The 25,226-nt window shown below is 42.1% G+C and overlaps 1 protein-coding gene across 3 annotated transcripts in view; it reads left to right on the plus strand.

Moving 5' to 3' along the window:
- Hecw2 (HECT, C2 and WW domain containing E3 ubiquitin protein ligase 2) overlaps positions 1 to 25,226 on the plus strand; it is a 362,611-nt gene that overhangs the window by 213,728 nt on the left and 123,657 nt on the right. For all 3 annotated transcript variants that reach the window (XM_028886428.1, XM_028886412.2, XM_028886448.2), the window contains 3 exons: positions 9,776 to 9,883; positions 18,941 to 19,035; positions 24,582 to 24,657. In XM_028886428.1, coding sequence (XP_028742261.1) covers positions 9,776 to 9,883; positions 18,941 to 19,035; positions 24,582 to 24,657 — 279 coding nt within the window. The remainder of the gene's footprint in view (positions 1 to 9,775; positions 9,884 to 18,940; positions 19,036 to 24,581; positions 24,658 to 25,226) is intronic.

Here is a 25,226-nt window from a genome sequence, read left to right on the forward strand (position 1 = left end):
TTATCTTAGACATGTTTCTTAATATCTCTGACATTCCTCAGAACTGTTGGCGATTTAAATGAGCTAATAGAGTTAAAATGCTAGGACTGTGCCCGGCACCTGACATGAATGTATTTGTGTATCTAATTATGGCCACTTGTCCCATCAGAACACAATCTCCACAAGAACGGAGCCTTTCCATCTTTTTATCCCGTCTGAATCCTTACCCCATGAATACTTCCCAGCAGATAATGGATACTCAATAAATATTTGTTGAATTATGCTTTAACACACGTCATTTTCTTTATCCTATCTATAATTTCTTTTATTATTCCTTTGAGGCTTAAACTGTTTAACTATCTCTGACCTATTACCATGCTGCCCCAAATTAGAGCCTGTAGAAAATGTATTTTTTCTGTATTTTTAATTACTGTTTTCATTAGTATACAGAATCGTGGATTATGAGATGAATGTGCTCATATGTCATTATACTTTGCACATATTCACTCTCTGAATTATTCTCCCTTGTCCTTTCTACCTCCTGCTGCTCTGTTTCCTTCCTGTACATGGTCTTTGTCTTCCTCCTGCTTTTACATTTCGTGTGCGTGCGTCCGTGCGTGCATGCGTGTGTATGTGTAAATATATTAAATAGTGTCAGATATGTGTATATTTAACTGATCTATAATGTTTTAGTTGATCTTATTATATATACTGACTGAGTCTAATGTGTGAGTACTTTTCTCATCAACGTGGTAGTTCAGGGTATTCAGTCTACCATGACAGAGAAGGAACAGTGTCATGACAGCCTCATGTCTGTAGCCGAGTGAGTATGTGGCGCTTGCTTGTTACGTGGTACTGACAGGGAAGTGAGGAGAGATTGGCTGCAAATGGTTGTGCCATAATTCCCAGGCCTTGTCCCCAGCAACCAACTTCTTCTCAGCCCTGCTTCCTGAAGGTTCCACAACCTCCGCAAACAGCGCCACCTACTGGGCCAACTGTTCCTATATGTGAGTCCATGGAGGACATTCCACATCCACACCCAAACATTGGAATCTCCATAGAAGAGAAAATGCATATTGCCCTTCCTTTTCATTCATATTACCCTCTGTGTGCCTGCCTCCCTCTTCATCTAGATTCTCTCTTTCCTCCTGCTTTGGTCCTCTTCTGCTTTTATCACAGGCACATACACACACAAATAACAAAAAAACAAAAACAAAAAACACAGACTCTGCATGTGATGAAAGCATGGTATCTGTCCTTTTGAGTCTGACTGATTTTACATCTCTAGTTCTACTTCCCTGAAAATTGTATAATTCTCTTTCTCTTCATAGCTGACTAAAACTTCATGATGGATATTCTGTATTTTTAATCCATCCATTCAGTGATGGTCACCTCAGCTGATTCTGTGTACTGTGAATAGTGCAGTGATAAGCACGAAAGTGCAGCTATCCCATAGTTTACTTAGAGTCCTTCAAGGGTATGCTCAGAAGTGGGACTTCCGGGTCACATGGTAGTTCTGTTTGTGGTTTTGAGGAACTTTCTTATTGATCATAGTGGCTGGACAGGTTTACATTTCTACCTACAGCGGGTCAGGATTTCTTCGCCCTCCCTCCCCATCACATCTGTGCGAGCATTTGTTGTATTTGGTTTTCATGACGATAGCCCTTCTGTTTGCGGTGAAATAGAGCTCAGTATAGTTTGGGCTTACATTTCCCTGATGCTAAAGATGGTGTAATTTCCCCCCCAAAAATGAATGGGCTTTTTGTAATTTTTTCTTACTTTTAAGTTGGATGATTTTTTTGATATTTAATTTTTTAGAGTTCTTCATATATTCTAGATAATAATTCTATCTAGAACCCCCCCATTCTGTAGCCTCTCTCATCACCCTGTTGACTGTATCCTTGGCTGTGCGGAAGCTTTTTAGTTTAATGCAACCTCATTTATTGATTCTTACTATTATTTCCTGACCTATTGGAGTCCTTTTGTGGAAGTTTTGGCCCAAACTTATATCTTGAAATATTTTCTATGTTTTTCTGTAGGAGCAGCATGTAATGGCATACAGGCAAAGCTACAGAACATGTGGCAACATATAGATGAATAGAAATGGGGCTGAGTTTAGTTAGATCTAGCTAGCAAGAAGCTTGAGCCATAGGCCCTGGCCATACAGTTTGTAATTAATATAAGCCTCTCTGTGTTGATTTGAGTCTGAGTGGCCGTGGGACTGGGCGGGACACAGCAAGACTTCTGACTACACAATCTATTGCAAATAACTCACTCTGCTTTCACGGTGTTATTTGTTATAAATTTTTACAATAACCAAATAAAATGCAGGTTTCCTGGCTGACATACATAAACCTTTAGTCACTGTTTCGCTTGAAAAATTTCAAAGAATTTGAGTTTTGCCAGCCTGGTGTCACAGAGCTATAATCCCAGCTTTTGGGGACGCTGAAGGGGGGATTACAAGTCCAAGGCTGCTTAGGCTGTAGAGTGAATTTGGGCTCAGCCTGGACAACTCAGTGAGACCCTGTTATCCCAAATACAAAAGGTAAAAAGATAAGTGGATAGCTGTAGCTCAGGGTTAGCTCTTGCCCAGCATGTGCAAGGCCATGGGTTCAGTCCTACCCATGAGAATGCTACTAGATATTCAATTCTTATACATCCTGAATAAGAAAGAATTCAGTTGGAAAAATTTGTAAGTCTTTTAGAAATATTCCGAATGTCTTTGCTAAGAAGGAGCTTACTGAACTAGTGATATGTCTCCATGGTAGAGTCTTTGTCTAGCATGATGAAGCTTTGGCTAGATCCTAAGCACTGCAGAAATTAATAATAATAATAATAATAACAAGAAGAAGAAGAAGAAGAAGAAGAAGAAGAACAAAAAACATGTTTAGGATGTTTCAGTGGCCTTTGTGTGAAACTTGTCATGTGATCTCCTTGTGTTCTGGTGTGTCCTGACCAGTCCTTAGAGGACATCAGGAGGTCAACATATCTAGTGGATTGGGGAAGAGAAGAAAGGTAGGGAAATGAAGCCAGAGCCATAACTGGACAAGAGTGGGTGGCCTTGTCGTGCAGGATGGTGCAAGCCTTTATTGGAAACTTGGTATCTCCAGAAACTGAGCTGAACAGAGCAGACACAGCTGCAACACGTCCACATCACGTCTGCGCTTGAAATGGATTCTCATGTAAGCCGCTGCTCACCTGCTTCACATTCTCTCATATCCTTGGCCGCAGCTGAAATTTCTGGGATGCATTTGCTGAAAAGAGTCCAGAAGTATCCTCTCACTGATCTGTCAGTGACATCCTCCCTTGTCAAAGCCATCATTTGATGGACTAGTTTAAGTCGCACACTTTGTAAAGGAAAGTGCTTGGCAGAGTTCTTGCCTCTGCCCTGAATGTCCGGAGTAGTATATGTTCTGGTTGCCTGTGGTTAGGTCTTGGCTCTGTTCCCAGCATGGATCTAGTGAAGCATTTCACTTTCTTTGTGTTCTCCCTCCCTTGTGGATGACGTCCTGTATAGGAGATATCAATAAAGCATCTCCCCTGACAGGTGCCATTAGGAGCCTGCAGGGGTATTCCACTCTGTTCCACCCCGCCAGGACTCCCATCTGGAGCAGCAAACAGCGCTGTCCACCAGGCATCCTTCTATAGTTTTGTTGTTGTTGTTGTTAATGAGATTTTTTTCATCTCTGTATACGGGTGTTTTGCCTACATGTGGGTGTGTACAACATGAACATGCCTGGTTCCTGCAAAGGTCAGAGGAGGGTGTTAGACCGCCTAAACTGGAGTTGTAGATGGTTGTGAGCTGTTGTGTTGGTGCTTGGAATCCAAACCAGGTTCTCCAGAAGTGCTCTTATCACTGAGCCCATCCATAGTCCCTTTTAATGCACGGATGTCTCCAAGCCCAAGTCCTGTCAAGGGCTCTTCTTAATTAGCCTGCCCCTCCCTCCCCCCTACCTCCTTTCTGTTTCTGTTTTGTCTTATGATATACCGTTGTCCTTTCTTACCATCTCCAGTGTATTTTTCTCAGACTATTGTTCTGGCCTCTAAAGTGTCCACACAAGTAGCTCTAAGGCCACCCTTCCCTAGTGGGTGGATTTTCAGTGGGTGGCCCGGGACCTCCTGTGATCTCTGAGCATGCCTGATATACTGTTTTGCTTTGTTTTGTTTTTTTTTCCCCATCCAGAGAAGATTTTGATGTAACAAATTGGGCACGTAGGGAGATTGGCTTAAAAAAAAGAAAAGCTAGGTTTTACAATTCATGAGGAAGTTTGTTGGTGCTTTCTCAAAAGATATGATAAAATTGATGATCTGTTCGGTAAACTCAAAGGTGAAAACCCCTCTCCCCTCTGTCTTGGGCTTCAGATCTCCATCAAAGTCAGTGTTCAATGTCAGGGTGAGAGTCCAGTAACCCTCTACCACACGCTGTAAATCACGACTGTTCTGCAGAGCCCTGCAGTCTCTGCCAAAGATGTGTGCCTTGCCCAGATGTAGAACAACAGTTTTTATTCACATCTTAGCTTTCTTCAAACCTCTAACTAGATTGAATGCCCAACTCCTGAATGCAGCCACAACTGAACCTGGGTTTTTGTGACCCATTGTTGAGGCATAATTATTTTCAATTTGTGTTCAAGGGGTAAATTGAAAATCATCTTATGTTTATATTCCTATTTCCCCCTCCAAAATATGGAGAGGAGATAGAATTATTTTGAAGCAAAGGAATATTTATAAGCATGGCTTTTCATTAATCTGACACACACTATCATGGGAATCTTTCTTCAGAAATTTCGTGTCTATTTTTGACTCCCCGAGTTGGTTGGCACTAGAGTGGGACCTTTGAAGAGGTTTTGTTTGTTTGTTTTTACTATATCTCTAGAACCTGGGGGGCAGAGATGAAGAATCTTAGAGATATTCGTGTGGATATAGAAACATTTCAAAATCCAAAATATATTTGAAAATGTTTAATATGCCTGGTCGTATTTTCTACATATCATTATGGTAAAAGATAATTTATTGTAGGTTTTCTGTAAGTCCAAAGCTTATATATAGGAAAACATGGATCTTTTATAAATAATTTTCACACCCATCTCTGTCTCTGTTTTTGCGTTTTCATGGTATTTTGAGAATAGAGCTAAAAATTTTCTTTACAATTACATGGTAGGTTGATTCATTAAATCTCTAGTCCTTTGTCTTTTTGGTTTGTGCTGTAGTTTCCTTCCTAGAGAAGCAGTATATACTCCTAGACTAAAGCAGGAATTTTATTCCTGGTAGCAAGACAAATGGGAAGGAGATGAGAACAGGAACAGGGAAGAGAGTGGGCAAGGAGCAGGGCAGATTCATGGAAGCTGACGTGTTTCCTGGATGAGGAGTAGGAAGGCCCCTCTATGGGGAGAGGTTAAAGGCTAAAGTGAGAGAAGGTGATGGATTGGGGGTGGGGGTTGGATCAACAACACTGTCCATGAGGGGAGTGGAACCTTGAACAAGAAGGAAACCAGGATGCATGAACATATACGTGTGTGTGTGTGTGTGTGTGTGTGTGTGTGTGTGTGTGTGTATAATCTTGAAAAAGCAAGGGTGACCAGGCTTCCTGTCTTCCATCAACGTGACTCTGTGCTACACGTTAGAGGGTAACTAGACAGAGAACACAGGGATGGTGGGATAGATTTGGAATTACCTTTAAGAGATCCGGGGAAGGAAAGTGGCCAACTGCAAACAGAACAATTTGTAATGGATGTTAACGACTAGGTATTTTTCACTCGATCATAGGAAAAACTGGGCTTTTAATCTCTCTATATTGCACTTGTAGAGAATTTAGAATTCTTTATACTTGATTACTGTTCTTCTTTTGGGGTGGGGACATCTTTACATGACAGAAGGTTTGTATTTTGTTGGGCATAATGACTTGGTCTGGGTGTGTACTTCAGTGAGTCAGTGCTTGCCTGGCATGCACGAGGCCGTGGGTTTAAAGATCACCTGCCCTGAAAAATAAGTTAAATAGAAAAAAATAAGAAGGAATGGGTTATGAGAAATGTGATTTCTTTAGGGAAAATGTCAGAATACAGTAACCACAGTACTAACAGCATGTCTATCTCCTACTTGACAAACTATGGTGAGGGATAACCCGAGGATCAGCCCTTCACCACAGCTTTCTACTCCATATCCCATCCTGTGTGCATTGTGTGCCTTCTTTTGAGCCTGAGCACTCACGTACGGTGTGAAGCATTGGGATTGAAGGGTCCGATCTTTTCTCCACATCCCTAACAGTATCCTGTATTTATTTGTTTGCTTCCCACCCACATTCCATATAAGAGAAGAAAACACAAGGCGATTCCCTGTAAACAACATGATTTCATTCTTCTTGGTGGCTTAATAAAACTCCTTATGCATCTCTACCACATTTTTTTTTTTATTCAGTCATCTGTTGACGGGCACCTAGGCCAATGCCATAACTTGCCTCTGGTGTTTTGACTGAAATGAGCACGGGGATATATTGAATGTAAGCTAAACCTGGTTCTTGTGAGTATATGTTCAGAAGTAGTAGAGCTAGATCATGCGGTATTTCTGTATTTAGGAACCCTGCATACTGATTTATTTACAGTTGTGAATATTTACATTCCCATCAACACCCCTCTCCCCACATCCTCGCCAGCGTCTGTTGTGTGTTGTCCTGGTGACAGTCCTTCTGACTAGGGTGAGATGGGCTGTCCATGTGCTTTCAATTTACATTGCCCTAGCCGGTAAAGATGGTATGCGTTTCTCAAGTATTTATTAGCCACCAAATGGAGTTTTCTGTATGGAGTATGAACCATTCAAGTCAGAGATGATTATGATTTCTTCTGGTCCACTTGACCTGGTGGGTGAATTGAATACCTATAGTCAACTCTGCCTCCTTCCCTCGTCCTGAGACTGGTGTTTCTACCTCTCAGTGAACGTGGCTGGGTCGAGAGATGCCCACCCTGGTTCTCCGTCCCTGCCCCCCTCCGAGGATATGTAGAAGATGATGTAACGGCTCTGGATTCCCCCGGTCTTGGAGATCCAACCCTTGAGACAAATTCTCTTCCTTTATTACTGTCCTTGCTCTCCTCAGTGGTTGGCTCTGCCAGTGTTGAGTGTCACAGTGTCGAGTGTCATGGCATCCAGCGTCACGGCGGCGTCCAGCATCACGGCGGCGTCCAGCGTCACGCCGTCCAGCGTGTACTTAGTTCAGTTTCATGGGTTGTTTGAGACGGAAAAGCTCAGTGGGACCGAAAGCGCAGATACCCTTGCACATGCACAACTTCCTCACGGGCATGTTATAGTCAGCGCAATCCTGATCCTCACCCTTACTCTGGTTTTAGCTCTGTCTACCCTCACCCTCCCCACCTTCCTGGGGTCAAGGGTGATGACCACAGGGTTTTTAGGGGTTACCTGTGTGCTTCACTACTCTCATGCTGATGTTTTTGTTGTTGATGTTCTTCCGAGACAGGGCTGTGCTATAGCAAGGCTAACCTGAAATTTGTAATCCTCCTGCCTCTGCCTCCCAAGTGCTGGGATTACAGGCATGTACCACCACACTCAGCTGCTTACCACTTCCTCTAAAGAAGCTTTTGGAGCAGGCAGACCCTTGCTACGACTCCCTGTCCTCCTGTGTTTTCCAAGTGAGGAAGAGTTAAAGTCAATTTGTAAAAATCTGCGACTTCCCCAGGCGGCGGTGGTGGTGCACACCTATAATCCCAATTCTGGGGAGACAGAAACAGGCAAATTTCCATGAGTTTGAGGTCAGCCTGGTCTACAAAGCGAATTCCAGGACAGGTACAGTGGGTATACAGAGAATCCCTGTCTCGAGAAAAAAAAAAATGAGAATGCCTCTCCCCATCTAAGCAGGTCTGATTGTTTTTTTTTTTTTTTTTTTTTTTTTTTTTTTTAAAAAAAGTGAAGTAACTATCCTTGTCTAACCTAGAGCATTGATGCAAGCCCATTATTCCTGGGCATGCCAGTAATGATGAGTCTAGATCACTAGTGGGTCTTGTGGTGAATATACCCATCAGGAATAATGTTTATCTGTAGTTAACAGACACAACCATGGTGTCTTAGCCAAACAGGAACTCCCTTGTTCCTAGGTAGCAGGAAGCCTAAATACAGATGGCTTCAGAACTCTCCAAACTGTCACAACTGTTTCTGGTTCCTTGCTCTGCTTCCTTAATGTGCGGCTCTCATCAAAGAGACTTGCAGAGGAACAAGCAAAAGGATGCTGAGCCCTTCCCTGCCCACTTCAAACCAGAACAATCTTACCTGAAGGTCCCGCCAATAAGCTCTCACTTCAGTCTTACTGGCCAGATCTAGGCCACGGGCAGCTTTCTTTAGCGGCAAAGGATGGTGAGGATGTGAGTATTTTTTAACCAGGCACAACTGTTGCCTTGAACAAAATCGGAATTAAGTTGGCAAAGAAGTTCAGTGGCCAGGCAGCAAGCAGTCTGCCCCAGGCACCGTATACACCATTTAAACCCAATGTGGAGTGATTGCCTGGGCGCCTGCTGCATAAGCAGCGGGATCACATCTTGTGATGGAGTCGGTTGTCTGACGGACTGCCCAGGAGAGCAAGGGATGTCCCAGATGGGACATGCTTTCCGATTCCTAAGAATCGTTCTTGGGAACTGTGGCCTTTCTTGCCCTTCCATCCTAAAGAATCATTGACTTACAATGTGATAAAGTCAAACGACATGCCAAGACCAGCCCGCCCAGAGCGTTGTGACTTCCAGAACTCTGAACCCCAGCCCAACATAAACAACAGCAGCGGTCCTCCTGAGCCCTCGATTCTGACCAGTTTCCGATTTCTTTCACGTTCAGAAGAGGACTGGTTTCCACTTGGGACTGTTCCTCTGTTGATGAATCATTTCTCCGTCTTCCCATCTTTACTGCAGGTTTTACTTTATCCCGTCTCTTTCCCCCCAACTCTCAGAGGTATGTTCTAATGTTTTTAAACATAGCAGGTGCAAGGTGAACTGAGAAGCCGGTGTCACTGTGTGTTTTTCAGGCATTAGACAAAGCTTCAAGCTGGTCCACTGTGAACGGCTTGTAGCCTGTCACTCTCTCTGGCTTTCGTCAGGGCAGGGCAGAGCCAGATGCAGTCAGAGCATCCCTGCTTCTCCTAAGCACAAGCGTGTTGGCTTTTGCTGTAGAATGTAAGGTGAATGTTGCAGGTTCTGTGTGGTGTGATGAAAGCCTGGGAGATGCTGTCTGTCCACTGGCCTGTTCTCTGGGCCCCTCTTGGTCCTGCCTCTTACTGTTCTTAGATTAGCTCAAACTTCACCCTCTTTGTCCTGGAAGACGGGCCAACTTCCTGGAGCCTCTTAGCTGTGTTCCCGCCAAACTGTGCTGCAGCCTGGCTCAGCTTCCCCTCCTTGAGTCCTTCGTTCACCCACCTGGAGTTCTGTTGAATTCTCCCGGTTTCGCTCTTTTCCTACTTTTGATAAGGATTTCGTAGATGGAAGTTTGCCTCAGCCCCTTCTTACAGCTCAGCTCAGCCCTGAGGCTGCAGTAGCTCCCCCTTTGTGCTTTGCAGTATTATCTTTTGGCAGCACCCTGGGCAGACCCAAAGGTGCCATCACCTTTCCTGTTATACCTCCAATTTCCTCAAATAGATGCAAATGCGGAAACTCCGGGTGATAATGTGCAGGAGGCGGCCATTAGAAACAATGTTCACTGATGTACGCCCTCTTTATTATCTTCTTTCTACTGATTTTAGAACTTGTGTTGATCTTTGAGCTAAGAAAAGGCAGGTTGTAATTAAGCTAAGCGTGTTTCCTTGGTCTTTTACCAGATGAGAATTCTCCAGCCAACTTCTGGGATTCTAAAAACAGGGGTGTGACTGGAACCCAAAAAGGACAGATTGTGTGGAGAATTGAGCCTGGACCCTACTTCATGGAACGTAAGTAATCAATGAGCTTGATACAGTCTTAAAATTGTACATGTGTGTTGAATGTATAGAACCATATCTGAATGTTATTGTTTTGGACTCTTATTTATGTCATGAAGCCCCATACTAGGAAATACATTGTTTTAGAAAATGCTCATTGGACATTGAGCATTTAATATTGGGCAATTGATACTGACTTTATTGATTTTAGGAATCAGAAAGGACAGTTCAGTGTTTTGATTAACTTAGGAATTCTGTTTGCTTTGGGTATCCCTCATTTCTTACTGACAGATGGTTACCTTTTGTACATGCAGATAAACAGAGATGGATAAGGTAGTCTGGGGCACACTTCCACCAATGTCAAATACTAACAGTCAGGAACTGGATACAGAGAATCAACCATTATCCAATCAACCCCGTGCTCTATTTGTAAATATAGATGCTTATATAATACAAAGTTCATTAGAGATACCACATATGTTTATTTTTAGTAAAGTGTGACAGGGTGTGTGTGTTTAAATTCACCACTATATTCCAGAGTATACAGGAATTCTCGGTATATTTTTAAGGAATGGAAAGAAAGCAGGTAAATAAAATAGGATTGGTGGTTTACTAGTTTACTAGTCAGTCCAGGTCAATTTGAGTATCTTCAGAATTTTTTTTTTTTTAACGTATGGGGAAACATGGGCTTTTGAGACTTTTTCAATAACGTTGAGCTCTAAGAATTCAAATTTCTACATGCAAAGGATTTATTGTAAGTCATTCTGTGAATACTAGAAATAAAAGGATTTATCGAGACAACATATAAAGTGCAGTTTGAACAGATGGGAACTTGATGCAAACATCTTTAGTGAAGCTTCTAAAACATCTGTAATATAAAGTGTTATTTTAGAAGACCAGCTTCTCTGACCTTAATCAGCATTAAAGGTATGGGGTAGTTTCTTCATCTGTCCTTTCTGCTGGGTCAGCACTCAGTAGCCTCCTCTCCTCCTGCTTCTGCCCTGTAAGGTGTGTCCTGTTTCACAGTCCGATACTCTGGTCATATTGTCTGTGTAAGCCTTGTCAACACAAGAAACACAGCTGTGACCTCAAAGCGATAAGAGGTCATTTATTTTGGAGACAAATGTGGTGGACTATGGCCCTGGCACCCAGACTCAGGTTGGTCCAGATCCTATGTCCCAACATTGCAACTATGAAATTTTATCGTAACAGAATGAAGAAAATCATAACCAAGACAGTCTTTCTTCCTTCTTTCCATTCATTCATTCATTCATTCATTTGTTTGTTATTTTTCCTTTGGTTGAAAATTTAGATTTTTTTTTCTACACAATGTAATGTGATTATGGTTTCCCCTCCTTCTACACTTTCCAGTTCCTCCTCACCTTCCTTTCCATCCTGATCCACCCTCTTTTTGTCTCTCATTAGAAAACAATAGCATCCAAGAAATAATAATAAAATATATAATTTATGTAATATTACAGGACAAAACAAATAAACAGGAGAAGACCCAAGAAAAAGCATATGAAACAGACATAGAAACACTCATTCGCACATTCAGAAACCCTATAAAAACACTAAACTGGAAGCCATGATATATATGCAAAGGACCTGTAGGGTTAAAAAGAGAGAAGAAAAATATATGAATGAAATAAAAGTAAAATGTATGGTAAAATTAAACACAAAAACCGAAAAACCCTGGCATGACGTTATGAGACAAGGGACCTCCAAAGACACCATCCAGCTCGCTCCTGTTGGCCATCCGCTGCTGGGCATGCAGCCTGTCCCTAAGAGAAGTTTGTCTCCCCCATTTCCAAGTGTGGTGCTGGACTCATCCCATGACAGAAACGTGGGGAAATATGTGGGCCTGGGATTCTAATCTGAGGGTGTTAAAAGGAAAGCGAGAAGAACATGCAGGAAAATACAGCAAAAGAGCTGATTTTACTTCTAATACGATTCTTTCTTTAAAAGGATCTCAAGGTTTAAGAAATTGACTAGGTGAACAGTATTGCCAACTAAATGCCAGGGCAAAGGTAAAACCGGTTTCCTATTAGCTCCTGAATGCTGAAGACCATGCTTGTGCTTGCCTGGAGACTGGGGGCACAATCTTTATCATAAGACAATCTGGTCTGAGGAAAACCAAAAACATGCTCAGAGCATCACCTTTTCTGTCCGAGGTTCATACTGCCCTGGCTGTTGAGGCTATCTTAAATAGTAAATATAGCAATTATAATATGCCACGTGGTAAATACTTGGAAAATGTAGTCTGCAGACCTCTTCCTGCTGTTCAATGGGCTTGGACGTTGAAGCTGGATTAGAGAAGGCACAGAAGAGTAGGTTCCCCTGTTCTTCATTTCTTTTTTCATGTGTAAACCTGTGGGTACTGCAAGCAGGATTGTAGAACAAAAACTCTCCAGTGTATGTAAGGGCTGAGAAGATAGGTGGAGTTCAAGTCTAGACAGTGTATCGTGATTCCAGCAGTCAGAAAGATGCCCCTCCCTACAGGCATCCCGATCCACAGAGTGTAAAACATTAAGTAAGTGGAGTGTTTATCTCTGTCAAGGGTGTCCTTTTAACATCATCTTAAACCAGTGTCTGACTCGGACAGTCTTAAGAGAGCTTCGCAGCATAATGCAGTCTTATGTGGATCTTTGGCGCTAATGGCATGGAGTCAGGAAAAAGTGGGTGAGCCATTTAGATAGCTTCTAAAAATTCTGGATTTTGTCAACCTCAGGCCTTGAAAATATAATATTCAATTTTTCTTTCATCTTAAGAAAGAAATTTTTTTTTGTCTTTAACTTATTAGGAATCCAAACAAGGTAAGAGCGTTTGAAAATTGACCTGTTTAAGTTAGAAGCTAAGAAAGATGCTCCAGGTTGTCAGGTAAACCTTGGAAGATGCATACATCCCAGGCTTATACTATTACAGCCTTCTTGAATGGCTCTGAAGGAAAAACAAAATGGATTTAATTTTTGATTGATGACCTTAGGCATCATGGATACTTACTTGTTTTTGCAGGGGCTGGGGGCACAGTTCAGTATTAAAGTGCTTGCTGGACAAGCAAAGAGTCGTCAAGCTTGAGTCCCTGGTACCTTACATAAAATACCAGGCTCTGCGGGGCTTGTGTGTGACCCCAGCACTGGGTTGGATGAGGGACGTCAGATACTGGGGCATCCCTGGGGTTCATTGCCTCACAGTGAAGCCCAATCAGTGAGCTCCAGGTTCAGTAAGAGACCCTATCTCAAAAGATAAGGTGGTCATTGGACCTCTGGCTTTAACACCCGTATACAAAGTTGTTAAGTAGGTGCTATAAAGGTTGTCAGCTACCCTTCCAGTAAGCATATTGCCTCCAGTGAGTTGCTTGTAGAAACTAAGTAGATTGTCTTTGCAGTATGTATTCTTCAGTTTTAAAGTTTTAAGGGGTTTCAGCAGCGTCCTGGCATGCCAAGACATGTATTTGATTGAATGTAATCTTTCATAAACATGGTTCTTCTTTTAGTCATTCATACTTAGGTGGGGCTTTTCTGCCTTTACTTTTCTTCCTTCTATACATCTAATCATTTCCCCCATCATTATGAAATATTTATTGATTGCCAGCTGGGAGACGCTGTTTTAGCCACATACTAGTCTTGGATCAATGAGTGAACTTAGAAAATTTGCACTTCAATTGTGTGTTGCTGAATATCGAATTGCTGTGTGATTGTTAAGGCAAAAAACAAACCACTCATGTGTGCATTCATCTTATAGTATTTTTTTTTAATTTTTATTTATTTAGTATACAGCATGTATGACTGCAGGTCAGAAGAGGGTACCAGATCTCATTATAGATGGTTGTGAGCCACCATATGGTTGCTGGGAATTGAACTCAGGACCTCTGGAAGAGCAGTCAGTGCTCTTAACCTCTGAGCCATCTCTTTAGCCCAGTATTTTTAAGTGTGTATCTGTCTCAGCCCTTAGAAGCAGCATAAGCAATGTAAGTGGTATGCATGACCGTCACACCACTGAGGAGTCGGAGGGCTTAACTTAGTGCCTTGGTAAATACGCACATTATAGGATGGTTTTTCTTGGGAGAGATGGGTGGTCTCAGCCTCCTGCTTTCACTGCTAGGCCCTCTACCCTAATGCCGTCATTTTTCAGTCCCTTCTCACTGACACATAGGCATGTTCTTGCTGCTTGGAGACTTGGTACTTTTGGCTGTCAATCCTCTTACACTGTGTTGGGTTCAGCTCTCATCTTATAAGATTTCTGCCGTGTCTGCAATGATACTGTCCACAGAGAAGGAATTTCCCACTGCACAGACCCTTATTAAATACAAGACAATTTGTAGTGATGTGGAAATGGAGAACGAGCATGCTACTGGGATTGTGGATAAATGTCTTCAGAAGTGTAAAGATTAAAGTGAGCTCTTCCTCAGTTTGTAGCTCCTGACTATAAGAGCAATGAATAGGGCCATTTCATGACAGCATACCGGGCAATGGTGAAAATTACGTAGTAGAATAAATGAAATTATATGACATATCCTCTTATAGTTAGAGATGACATGTTGAGCACTAGCCTTCCATTGTCTGTTGCTGTGAAGAGACACTATGACCATGGCAACTCTTACAAAGGAAAAAAAATTAATTGTAGGCTGGCTTACAATTCAGAGAATTTAGTCCATTTTCATCATGGCGGGAAGCATGGCGGCATATAGGCAGACATGGTGCCAGAGAAGTACCTGAGAGTTCTACATCCAGATCTAAAGGCAGCAGGAAGAGAGAGTGACAATGGGCCTGGCTTGAGCATCTGAGACCTCAAAGCCCATCCCCAGTGACACACTTCCTCCAATAAGGCCACACCTCCTCCAACAAGGCCACACCTCCTAATCCTTTCAAATAGTGCCACTCCCCCATGAGCCTATGGGGACCATTTTCTTTCAAACCACCACAGTTGCCTAGTTACCAAAATCTTCAATAAGAGCAGGTGGCACCCTTTAACCTGAGAGTAAAGGGAAGATGTCTTGCTAAAGCACACCATGTTTATTGAGAAGGGTCTTACTTACTCACCATGATGTGATTTATGAGTACTCCTGCTGGCAGATTCACACAGATGCTGGCTCTCCAGTACTTAGGATATGCTGTAGATGAGCTCATGCCCATAGAACTCCTCTCAAAGTCCACTGAGCTTTGCTCTGCTCTGATAGCCCTTGTGCATGTGACTTGGGCTTGCTTTTGCAGAATATTGTCACAGAAAAAAGCTAGTAGGGGAATATGCTTTGCTTACATCTGTAGAGTTCAAACATGTCCCCAAATTTGTGTTACTGTTCAGGAAAGCCGTCTGTAGGAGTGTTCCGAGTGAGGCAGAGCAAGAGCAGAGCCAGGCATGCAGTTCTGCAAACCCTGCACTCACTCCTGCCTTCTAGTTACTCATTAGTCCTGACTCTCATCCTTAGACCTGCTCGTCCTGAGACTCCACCATGTCCTTACTAAACTAATCTCCTCCCTGGTCCCCGTGTTCTTCCTCCTGGTGCTTTTTTTTTTTTTTTTTTAGTGTTTTTCTTTTGTAATTTGCCATGCCTGGAATTGTCATCTCAGCAACTAAACTGTAAAATGCCTGCTAGGCCAGAAGACAGTCCTGGAGTCCCTTGCACTCTCTGGCACAGTGGTGGCCATATATATTGCTGGATGCATAGTACAATCTTTTGATTGGTGGTACTAAATTGTGAGTTATTGGACGGTGATGAATGTATATAAAAGGAATTGATACTTTGGCCCATGATGGAACTTTTTTGGGTTTAATATTTGGTCATTCTCAGAAGAGAATTTTACTTGTATGAGTCTCTTAAAGTAAGCAAGTCAAATACTTCCCAGGATACTGTTTGGGATGTTCAGGAAAGGCAATGGTAAATTAATATCCTTGGGAAAATACATGGAACAGCCCCATTTTAACAATACTTGTAAGTGGAAGTTTCTGTCCCACCAGCAACTCCCAAATAATTGACGTGGAGGCTTAATACTACTTACAAATACTCAACTAGTAGCTCAGGCTTATTACTGACTAGCTCTTACACTTAAATTAACCATAATTCATATGTTTAGTCACGTGGCTTAGTACCTTTTCTGAAAACAACATTCTCATTTTGTTTTCTCTGTCTGGCTAGTGACTCTCACTCTGCCCTCCTTCTTCCTATCCTCAGTTTGGCTTTCCCACCTGACTTCCTGCCCAGCTACTGGCCAATCAGCATTTTATTAAGCCAATTTGAATGACAAATCTTTAAAGTGTTTAAGAGGATTATTCCACAGCATTTCCCCCTTTTTGTCTAATTAAAAAGGAAGGTTTTAACATAGTAAAATTATATAAAACAAAAACAGTTATTATGTAAGAATTACTGTAACATTAATCTATTTGCACTTGGCAAAATTTGAGAAAATACTAAGTTATTTTTCTTATCTTGGTCAGTCTAAAGTTTTGTATCAAAGTTATCTTTTATTATAACTAAAGAAAACTGTAACTATAACTAACTGAGTTAATAGTTTTTTTGGATTAAAGTACATTCAATAATCTACCTTTTTTTCATCATCATAATTATCCTTTTCCCCATCATTTCTATATCATACCCCCATTTCTTCTTTAGAAAGAAATTGACTATGACCAATAACAATTTATAACCAACCCCCTAAACAAAGACAAACATCTATAACCTATTTGGGGAGAATGTGGGCATAGTTTTCTAGACTACTTCCTGTTGATTGGGAGCACTGGTAATCTTTTTGGGACCCTGAGAAAATTTAGGATAATTGTTAAGTCTTGGCTGTAGTATTCTGTGAGGTTTGATCATCTCAATCAGTAACATACATATCTGTATTAATACAAATATAAACTATGCATTGTATATAAACCAGCTAAAGATAATTTTGTTTTGTTTTAGCAGGTAAAATATATGTTATGTGTCTTGTAAGTTACTTTGGGTTTATTTTTTCCTGTTTGTAGTCAGGATTTCAGGGGGTCTTCCTCAATCATACCTGATTTTCCTTAACCCAGAATGAATTCATAGCCTCTCATTTCCTGTGGAAATAAAAACACAACTTCTCCCCCAAAGTGACATATCTTTTGACTTAAAGTTTGGAGTCAAGGTACTTTTTCAAATATGTAGGTTGGTTTAATATAGCAGTTTCCATAATTCAAGGTCTCTTAGTAGTTAATATTTGTTCATTAACAGTCAAAAAATATAAACACAACACATTAAAATATAGAATCCAGACTCTGTCTGTATTTTTCATCTTTATGTGACTTAATCATATTTTTTTATTACTCTATTACCTTTTAAAGGACTTTACTTATTATTTTTAAATCTTTGATGTTTCTACCCTTTTTATTCTCTCTCAAGCCTGTGTATATTTTAAAACACACTGCAACCCATTTAGAGGTTTTTGCTTGTTTGTTTGTCTGAATCTTTTTACTGTGAATCTTTAACCCTTTTTGTCTAAATGAGCAAAAGTCCTAAGTCTGCGGTGCACTCTATATCATCTCTTGTGTGAGATGGTGGGATTCCGCCATGTTTCAGCTCAAGTTGCATTCCGCATCCCCTTGTATCGTGGTCCACATGAGAGACATGAGCTATGAAGCTGCTCTTGGCTCCATTTTTGTGTATCTAGAACCCTTTCTTTTAAGCTTTTTCAGGCTATGATGTGGATTTAAGTGCCAGTTTCTGTCCCACCAGCAACTCCCAAATCCCTAGCAGCCTCTTCCCAAATAATGACTGTTTAATATTACTTACAAATGTCCAACTGGTAGCTCAGGCTTATTACTAACTAGATCTTACACTTTAACTCATAATCCTCATCTATGTTTAGCCACATGGCTTGGTACCTTTTTTCAAAATGGCCTTCCCATCTTGTTTCCTCTGTGTCTGGTGACTCTCTCACTCTGTTCTCCTTCCCATCATCCTCAGTTTGGCTTTCCCACCTGACTTCCTGCCCAGCTACCGGCCAATCAGCATTTGAGTGACAAATTTGTCACCAATTTGAGTGACAAATCTTTAAAGTGTTTAAGAGGATTATTCCACAGCAAATCCTGGTGACTCAGTTGAGAGGCGCTCCCCCTGTAGACCAGATCTGCCTCTCTGTGGCCTGTGGCCTCTCCTGCCTGCCAACCCCATTGCCTCTGTAGAAGGACACCTGAGGGAAAATATTCATGGTGATTCAGGCCTCAGTGAACAGAGAAACTATTGTGACCCTAGTTTTAGGTTGAAACACTTTTCACTTCATGCTTTTGAAAACTAATTGCTTTCTAAAAGCTGTAATTGGTGTATGTGTTGCTTTTTCTCAAGTTCAGTTATTTGAGCCAATTTATAAGGCATATGAGTTTCTATATGCTTAGCTCTATGGATCTGGTTCCTAAATTTAGTCCCTATTTAGTAGTTCATTTAAGTCATTTGGAAATTTAAAGTCATGTGGGTTCCTGGAGAGTCTACCCAGTCTATACTTTGTTAGACTGATTTGCTTTTTATATTTCTAGTAGTAGCTACAGTCTGTTTATATTAAAGAGATTGAAAGTAAAGTCTGCAGAGTTCATGGCTGACTTACAGAAAATCTGAACAGCTCACCTGTCACCCAGAGCAGGCTGGAGTCGAGGTTAGCTAACAACACAGGCCTGGGGCTTAGCCCTGCCTGGCACTGTGAGTACATGGCAAGTGTAGCAACTAGTCACGTTCTTATCTCTGCTCTACAGAGTATATTCAGTATATTGTTTGTGCATTGTTTTTCTCATACATTTGTGATGTTCTTATGAAGTTTCCACAAGGCAGATAAAGCTGGGCATGGTGGCACATGTCTGTAACCCTAGCGCTTGAGAGTCTGAGGTAAGAAGTCTCAGAGTTCAGGGCCATCCCGAGCTTCAGACTAGCTTAGCTGGCATATTAAGATCCTGTGAAAAATAAGGCAATAGAGAAAAGCCCAATAAGCAGAATTCATCAGGAATTGGTAAAAATCAATTCTGGTTGGAAAAGAAGGAATTGTCCACAGAAAGGATTGCCTGAGAGGGATGTGGCCTTTCTCCAGCAGATTCACTGTTTTTTCTCCCATTGCTTTGCAGCGGAGATCAAAATCTGTTTCAAGTACTACCATGGCATCAGCGGAGCCCTGCGAGCCACAACCCCCTGTATTACTGTGAAGAACCCAGCTGTGATGGTGAGTTCCCCGTTTGCTGGCTTCCTCCCGAAGCCCATGAAGAGTTCTATTTTTGCCTGGGCAGCCCTGTCAGGGTCATGAGGAACAATGAAAAGGAAACACACGACGGTGTGGGCACTGCTTTAGGAACGGAAATGTGTGACAAGGCTGACATGACTGCATCTGCGATCCCAATCAGTGGAAAAACACTTGCCACAGAGCAGTCCTGTGTATCAGCGGCTCTCAAGGGAACAGAGTGAACCACGGTGTGCTGTCGTGAAGGCTTTTGCACGCGGTTAGTAGGAAATGGTGATGCTGTATCTCGGATGGATTTACATGAATGCGGTGTGTAAAGGGGGAAAGGAACCCAGTTAAGTCACAGTCATTCTACCTGCCAGTCACCTCAAGGAGCTTTTACCTGAAGAGACTGTATGATGGGAGTCATATAAGGGCAGTTTCCTCAGAGGTCTGAGTTTAAATCTCTCACAGGGTGCTGAGTGGGAATCTACTGTTTGGCAAAATATGGCCACTCTGGGAGCCAACTTCTTCATCAAGTCCTCAAGTGAAGAAAGATAGCCATTTACTTTGAAAGAAAAATTCTCCATTTCTAGAATGGTAGTTCATTTTACTTTGGATTGCTTTTACAACTTTCTGACTTTTTTTCTCTTGGTAGATTAGCTTTAAAAATCTAAAGTTCTCATAATTGGACTGATGGCTTAGGAAGATTCCCAGACTCTGAAATATGTGAATGCTTGTAGGGTTTTGTCATTAGTAAAAGTAAGATTGTAGCCAAGTTGTTGTGGCGCACACCTTTAATCCCAGCACTCAGAAGGCAGATCTTTGTGAGTTTGAGGCCAGCCTGGTCTACAAAGGGAGTTCCAGGACAGCCAGGGCTGTTACACAGAGAAACTCTGTCTTGAAAAAACTAAAACGATTATACAAGTCTAGGAAAAAAATCAACTCTTATGACATAGAATCTTCACTGTGTGTGTGTGTGTGTGTGTGTGTGTGTGTGTGTGTGTGTGTGTGGTGTTGCTATTTTGGAAATAGACAGAGGGTCAGGTTAAATCCCCCCAGTTGAGGAAGTAATCTTTATAGATGACATTTTGGAATTGTCCAGCCTCGCTGTGTGCTGTTTTTGATAGTGCCTGAATCAGTCAGTCATTTCCTTTCCTTCATTATTCTGACGTATTTCCAGTGGGTGTGTCTGCTGCATGCCAGGCCTCCTGCTGGGAATCAGATGGTAAGAAGAGCAAAGTTGTTACTGTCGCTGCTGTACTGAGGGGGTGTGGCATCGATCAGATCACTTAAGTGATCCTTGTATGAGGAGAGACGTAGACCTGTGTTAGCTGTAGCAGTAGGACCTGCCATGACCAGGAATGCTCTGAGCGAGGGCGGCCTAGAAGACGCTGCTTGGGTGAGGAGGGAAAAGATGTGAAAAATGGTTAAAATTATGTTTGAGTCTCTGTGATAGTAAAGCTAGTGTAGAATATAGGAAGAATAGCCTGCCTTACTGCGTAAGACTTTGGGGTGTCACAGAAAGGTTTACAACTGTTGACCACAAAGTCTGCCATGACAGTGTAACACTGGACTAGACTGTCTCCTCCTTAATGTTGTAAAATGAAAAGTTGCACACCTAGAAGATAAGGCTGTGTCTAATCAAACCTCTGAAAAACTCACTTTGAGTGAAATCAGACAATAAAAGTAAAGCCAGCCCTTCCTGAATTCAGAGACATTTCGACTTGAGCAGTACCAGAGCCCAGCTCTCACCGACGGCAGTGGGAATGGCTAGTCCACTGCCCATTGAATGCAGTGTAATGACTTTCCAGTGAGATCGCTCTGCCAGAGCCTGCGGTTTGGGAATCACTAATGTGCTTCAACATGACCCCAGAGCTTTGGGTAGACATCAGCACTGCAATCAAGAGAGAGTGTTTTGATTGAAAAACTCATTAATGGAAGTGGTGGTCAATAGATTTCTGAACAATCTACAAGTACTTGGGTCTGTATTCTTGGGTCTAACCTCCTTTGGGGAGTTCAGTGCTATGCCGTGGTCCCCCCCCCCCCCCCCGGCCATACAGCGTGCGTTTAAATGTTGTAAGTAACAGCACAGTGTTTACTGTAAGTAAATTCACAGTGCTTGCTCAGTATGACTGTTCCATGCCAGATGCAAAGAAGAGACCTGAGGAAGACAGCCGGGAGTCTCCCCAGGTCAGGAAATGGGCCACTGTCCTGATCCTGTGACCTTTCCCACCTATCCTTTTGTGATGAATCAAGGATGAAACCCGCTGCCTCCTCTGTCATTTGTATGTTGACACGTTGACGTCATTGTCATTCGTCAGAATACACCGTGAGATGTGTGTCAGAGCCTTGCGATGGGAAACCCTTCAGCTGCAGGGCGGGCTCTGGCACTGTGTTGTCTCAGTGCTTGGTTGACAGTGTCCTTCTGGGTTTTCCTGGAATGGATCTATGGAGTGAGTCTATTTAAAACCTCCCTCTAATCACTGCTGCAGACATGCTTATTACGATAAATGGCCCTTGTATTCCATGATAATGGTTGGCCTTCCGTGGCCTTATTGTAGTGTGAGATAAAGTTGTATTCTCTGAGTGTTATTTCAGTTGAGCATTTTGCCAGAGAGGTGGCACTGTTTTTCTATGAATTTTTTGATAATTGTTTTTAGGTGAGTCTTACTACATGAACTAAAATTTTTACATTGAAAATAGCAGGTGTCTTCTTTTGTTCCTGTAGCTCCTGAAGATATTTTAATTAGTTTATGAGCCAGGTGTGGTGGTATATGCCTGTAATCTTAACACTTGAGGAGGAGGTAGAAACAGCAAGATTGTGAATTGTCAACCTGGGCTACATAGTAAGACAATGTCTCAAAAGAAAGAGAGGGGAGAGAAGAAGAGGGGAGGAGAGGAGAGAATTCTAAATGAAGGCAGTCCATTAATCTTTTCAGCCACAAATAACTCAGCACAAGCAAGTGCCTGGTTAGATACAGATGTTCTATTCCTGGAGGGACATGTCTTACTTACTAGACAGTGCGTTCTACTCAAGGCAAGGCCCTGTTTTGGGGACCCACGATCCCTGTGCAGTGGGGAGTGGTTAGGTTACTACTGTCTGTCCCAGGGGAAGTCTGTGTCACCTGTCGTAGTCTAGGTCCTGGGTGCTGAAAGCAGGATGAACGGTCACAGAGATCTGCTGTCTAGACAGTTAGCTGCTGCCTCCCCCCCCCCCCCCCGGTGAATCTGGGAATTGTGAGTCAGAGGAATAAAATCCGTTGTCATAATTGACATTTTTGTTGAATGAACGCTCTATGATCGTCAAGAGATTGGGATTACGGGGGCCGGGGAGGTACATAACTCCATCAGAAAAGTCCTCACTTTGCGAATGTGGGGAACCTGAGATTGATCCTTAGAAAACACATAAAAAATGCTGGGTGTGATCACACGCACTTGCAGTCCCAATGCTGAGGAAGCGAAGACAGGCAGATCCCTAGGGCTTGCTGACCAGCCAACCTTAACCTACTTACTTGGTCAGTTTTAGGTTCATGAAAGTCCTTGTCTCCAAAGAAAAGGGGAAGAGCACCTGAAACAGTGACTGAGACTGTTCTCTGGCCTTTCCATGCACACACTCACACACAGGAGAGTGGGGAGGAAGGAAGGAGAGGGAGAGGACAGAAAAGGAAAGAAAAAGGTGTGATGGATAAAGAAAGGTCCTAACGCAAAATTATCAGGCAGTTGGTTTTCACACAATCTTGTCTAATTGTCACATAATCTTGTCCAAGGTGCAGAAGGTAGAAAGAAGACAGTAGAGTTGACATTGAACTTGACTTGGCTCGGTGATGCTCACATGTGACACTGTGTGAGTTTTCCATGGGGAGTACAGTAGAGACAAGGGGGTGTCAAAGACCAGAGTCACCCAGCACCCGACGGAGGTTCAAGAGAGAAAAGCCGAGTTTGTTCACACGTTGTTGCAGTTGGGGGAGACTGCTAAGTAGAAATGATTCAGTTCCAGACATGAAAAAGGAAAATGAGGATTTATACTCAAGAGGCAGAGTCAGTGGGCAAAAAATTATTCAGAGGGCCAAGAGGATGCGGTAATAACTCTTGATAAGCTAACTTAAACACAATTTTTGCTGAAGGCAGGCCAGGGTGATCAGGTGGAACCTGGAGCCTGGTAAGAGATGAAGAATTTGGTCCGGTATCAAGAGTGATGTCATAGTGAGGATAGGGATTCTCTCTAGATGAAGGAGAATTTTTATAATCTGTGAAGCTAGAGACAGAAGGCTAAGGTGAGGCCTGGTTGAGCTGAGGGCACACATGAGCTTGACTAAAGTTTGGTGAAGGAAGGAACCTTGGTAGGGTTTAATATGAAATTCTGCCTCCGTTCTGTCCCCTGGTAATGTGTACTTCGTCTTCAGAGTACCACAGATTTCTTAGAAATCATAAATTATGTACTAATTGTATACAAATGGAGAGAAAGATCTAAATTTGACTTGTGGTCTATAAATTACTGCTTTTGTGTAAGATATAATTTACTCACAAGTTTTTAGGGAAAAATGATTGTACAATAACATTACACGGTCTTATCATTGCTAACTCCAATAGCCAAGTACCCACACTGCAATACAGCAGAAGCCTGGATGTAGGTAGGACACCTGTGTGGTCACTTAGAGATAGGAGATAAGGGAGGGTGACTTGGTACATGTTACTGAATCTAACATAAGTCGAGAACTTATTCCTGGCTTTCTTATTAAATATGAGGAAATTTAGTGTTTAGTTTTAGTAGTAATATGAATATATTCCTCCAGGCATGGTGGTACATTCTAATAATCCTGACACTTGAGAGGCAGAAGCAAGAGCATCATGAGTTCAAAGCCAGTTTGGGCTGTGTAGAGATGGATGAGAATTACTAAGAAGGTGGGTTGCGATCTGCGATCACAAACCAACCTCCAAAAATTCTTGCTGAAGACAGGCCAGAATGGTAGATATCACCAGGGTGGGGGAGAGGGCACTGATGACAGTTGAGAAATTTGGTCGGATATCAAAAGTGATCTTGTCTCAAGGGACAGGATTCTCTCTAAATGAAGCAGGCCAGCCTGAGCTGTATAACAAGACCCTGTCTTAAATATAACAGAAATACTGTTACCATCAGTGTCACCCACACATACGAGCACACACCAGACAGACAGACAGACAGACAGAGACAGCTGGCCTCAAACTGGTGATTCTCCTGCCTCATCCTCCTGAGGGCTGGGGTTATAGGAATGTATACCATAAATACCTGTATTCATACTAAGAGGGAAGACAGAGCAAAGTAGGTTGGTTATATTAAGGAAGATTTCAAAGTTCACATTTTCTTTGAATTTAAAGATTAACTTTAAATATGGACCTTTGGTCCTATATTTTGTAATCTACATTTGCATATCTAAGATTTGAAATTTTGAAGACATGCACTACAGTGCATTTTGATATAAAAATCACTGTGTGTCCAAACAGATGAGGGTCCCTGGACCATTTGATAGCATGATTCCCATATGAAATTTCACACACATTTTTCTTCTCAGATGGGAGCAGAAGGCATGGAAGGAGGTGCTTCCGGAAGTCTACATTCTCGGAAACTCGTCAGCTTCACGTTGTCAGGTAAGTGTCTGAGTGTGGCCTACAGTCTGAGGATATGTAGTGTCAATGTAGGCCACAGTCTGTTCTTCGTAATGTCACATGTGGCCTAGAAAGTAGGTTATTTTGAGTTCTTTTGATCATACTTCTGGAAAGTCAAGTACATATCTTACCATGATAAAATTAGATGATTATTATGTTTAGAAAGTACTCTTTTTTTTTTTTTTTTTTTTTTTACCAAGTATCCTCATGGAAGGACTGTGTGAGTATGGAAGGTTACTGAAATCGTGTGTAAACTGCTAAATAACTCTGCCAAGGGAGCTTTGGTGATTTTTAAACAATCTGTGCTTACTTCAGCTAGAGAAAGAAAAAGTTGTGAAGGCCTGAAGTAAAAACATGAAAGGCATACTTCTCTCTGTGAGGATTGCACATGAAGCAGACAGATAGCTGTTTTCATGAAATTAAAAAATATAGTAAGTAAAAAGATAATGGTTTCCTGTTTAAAACATCCCACCTGCTTGCATGTAAACCATCCAGTTACAACACCGTTCTCAGGCTATGAGTTTTGTTTTGCAGTTTGAGAAGCCGACTGA

This window comes from Peromyscus leucopus, chromosome 13 (genome assembly GCF_004664715.2).
Source record: "Peromyscus leucopus breed LL Stock chromosome 13, UCI_PerLeu_2.1, whole genome shotgun sequence".
NCBI classification, from domain to species: Eukaryota; Metazoa; Chordata; class Mammalia; order Rodentia; family Cricetidae; genus Peromyscus; species Peromyscus leucopus.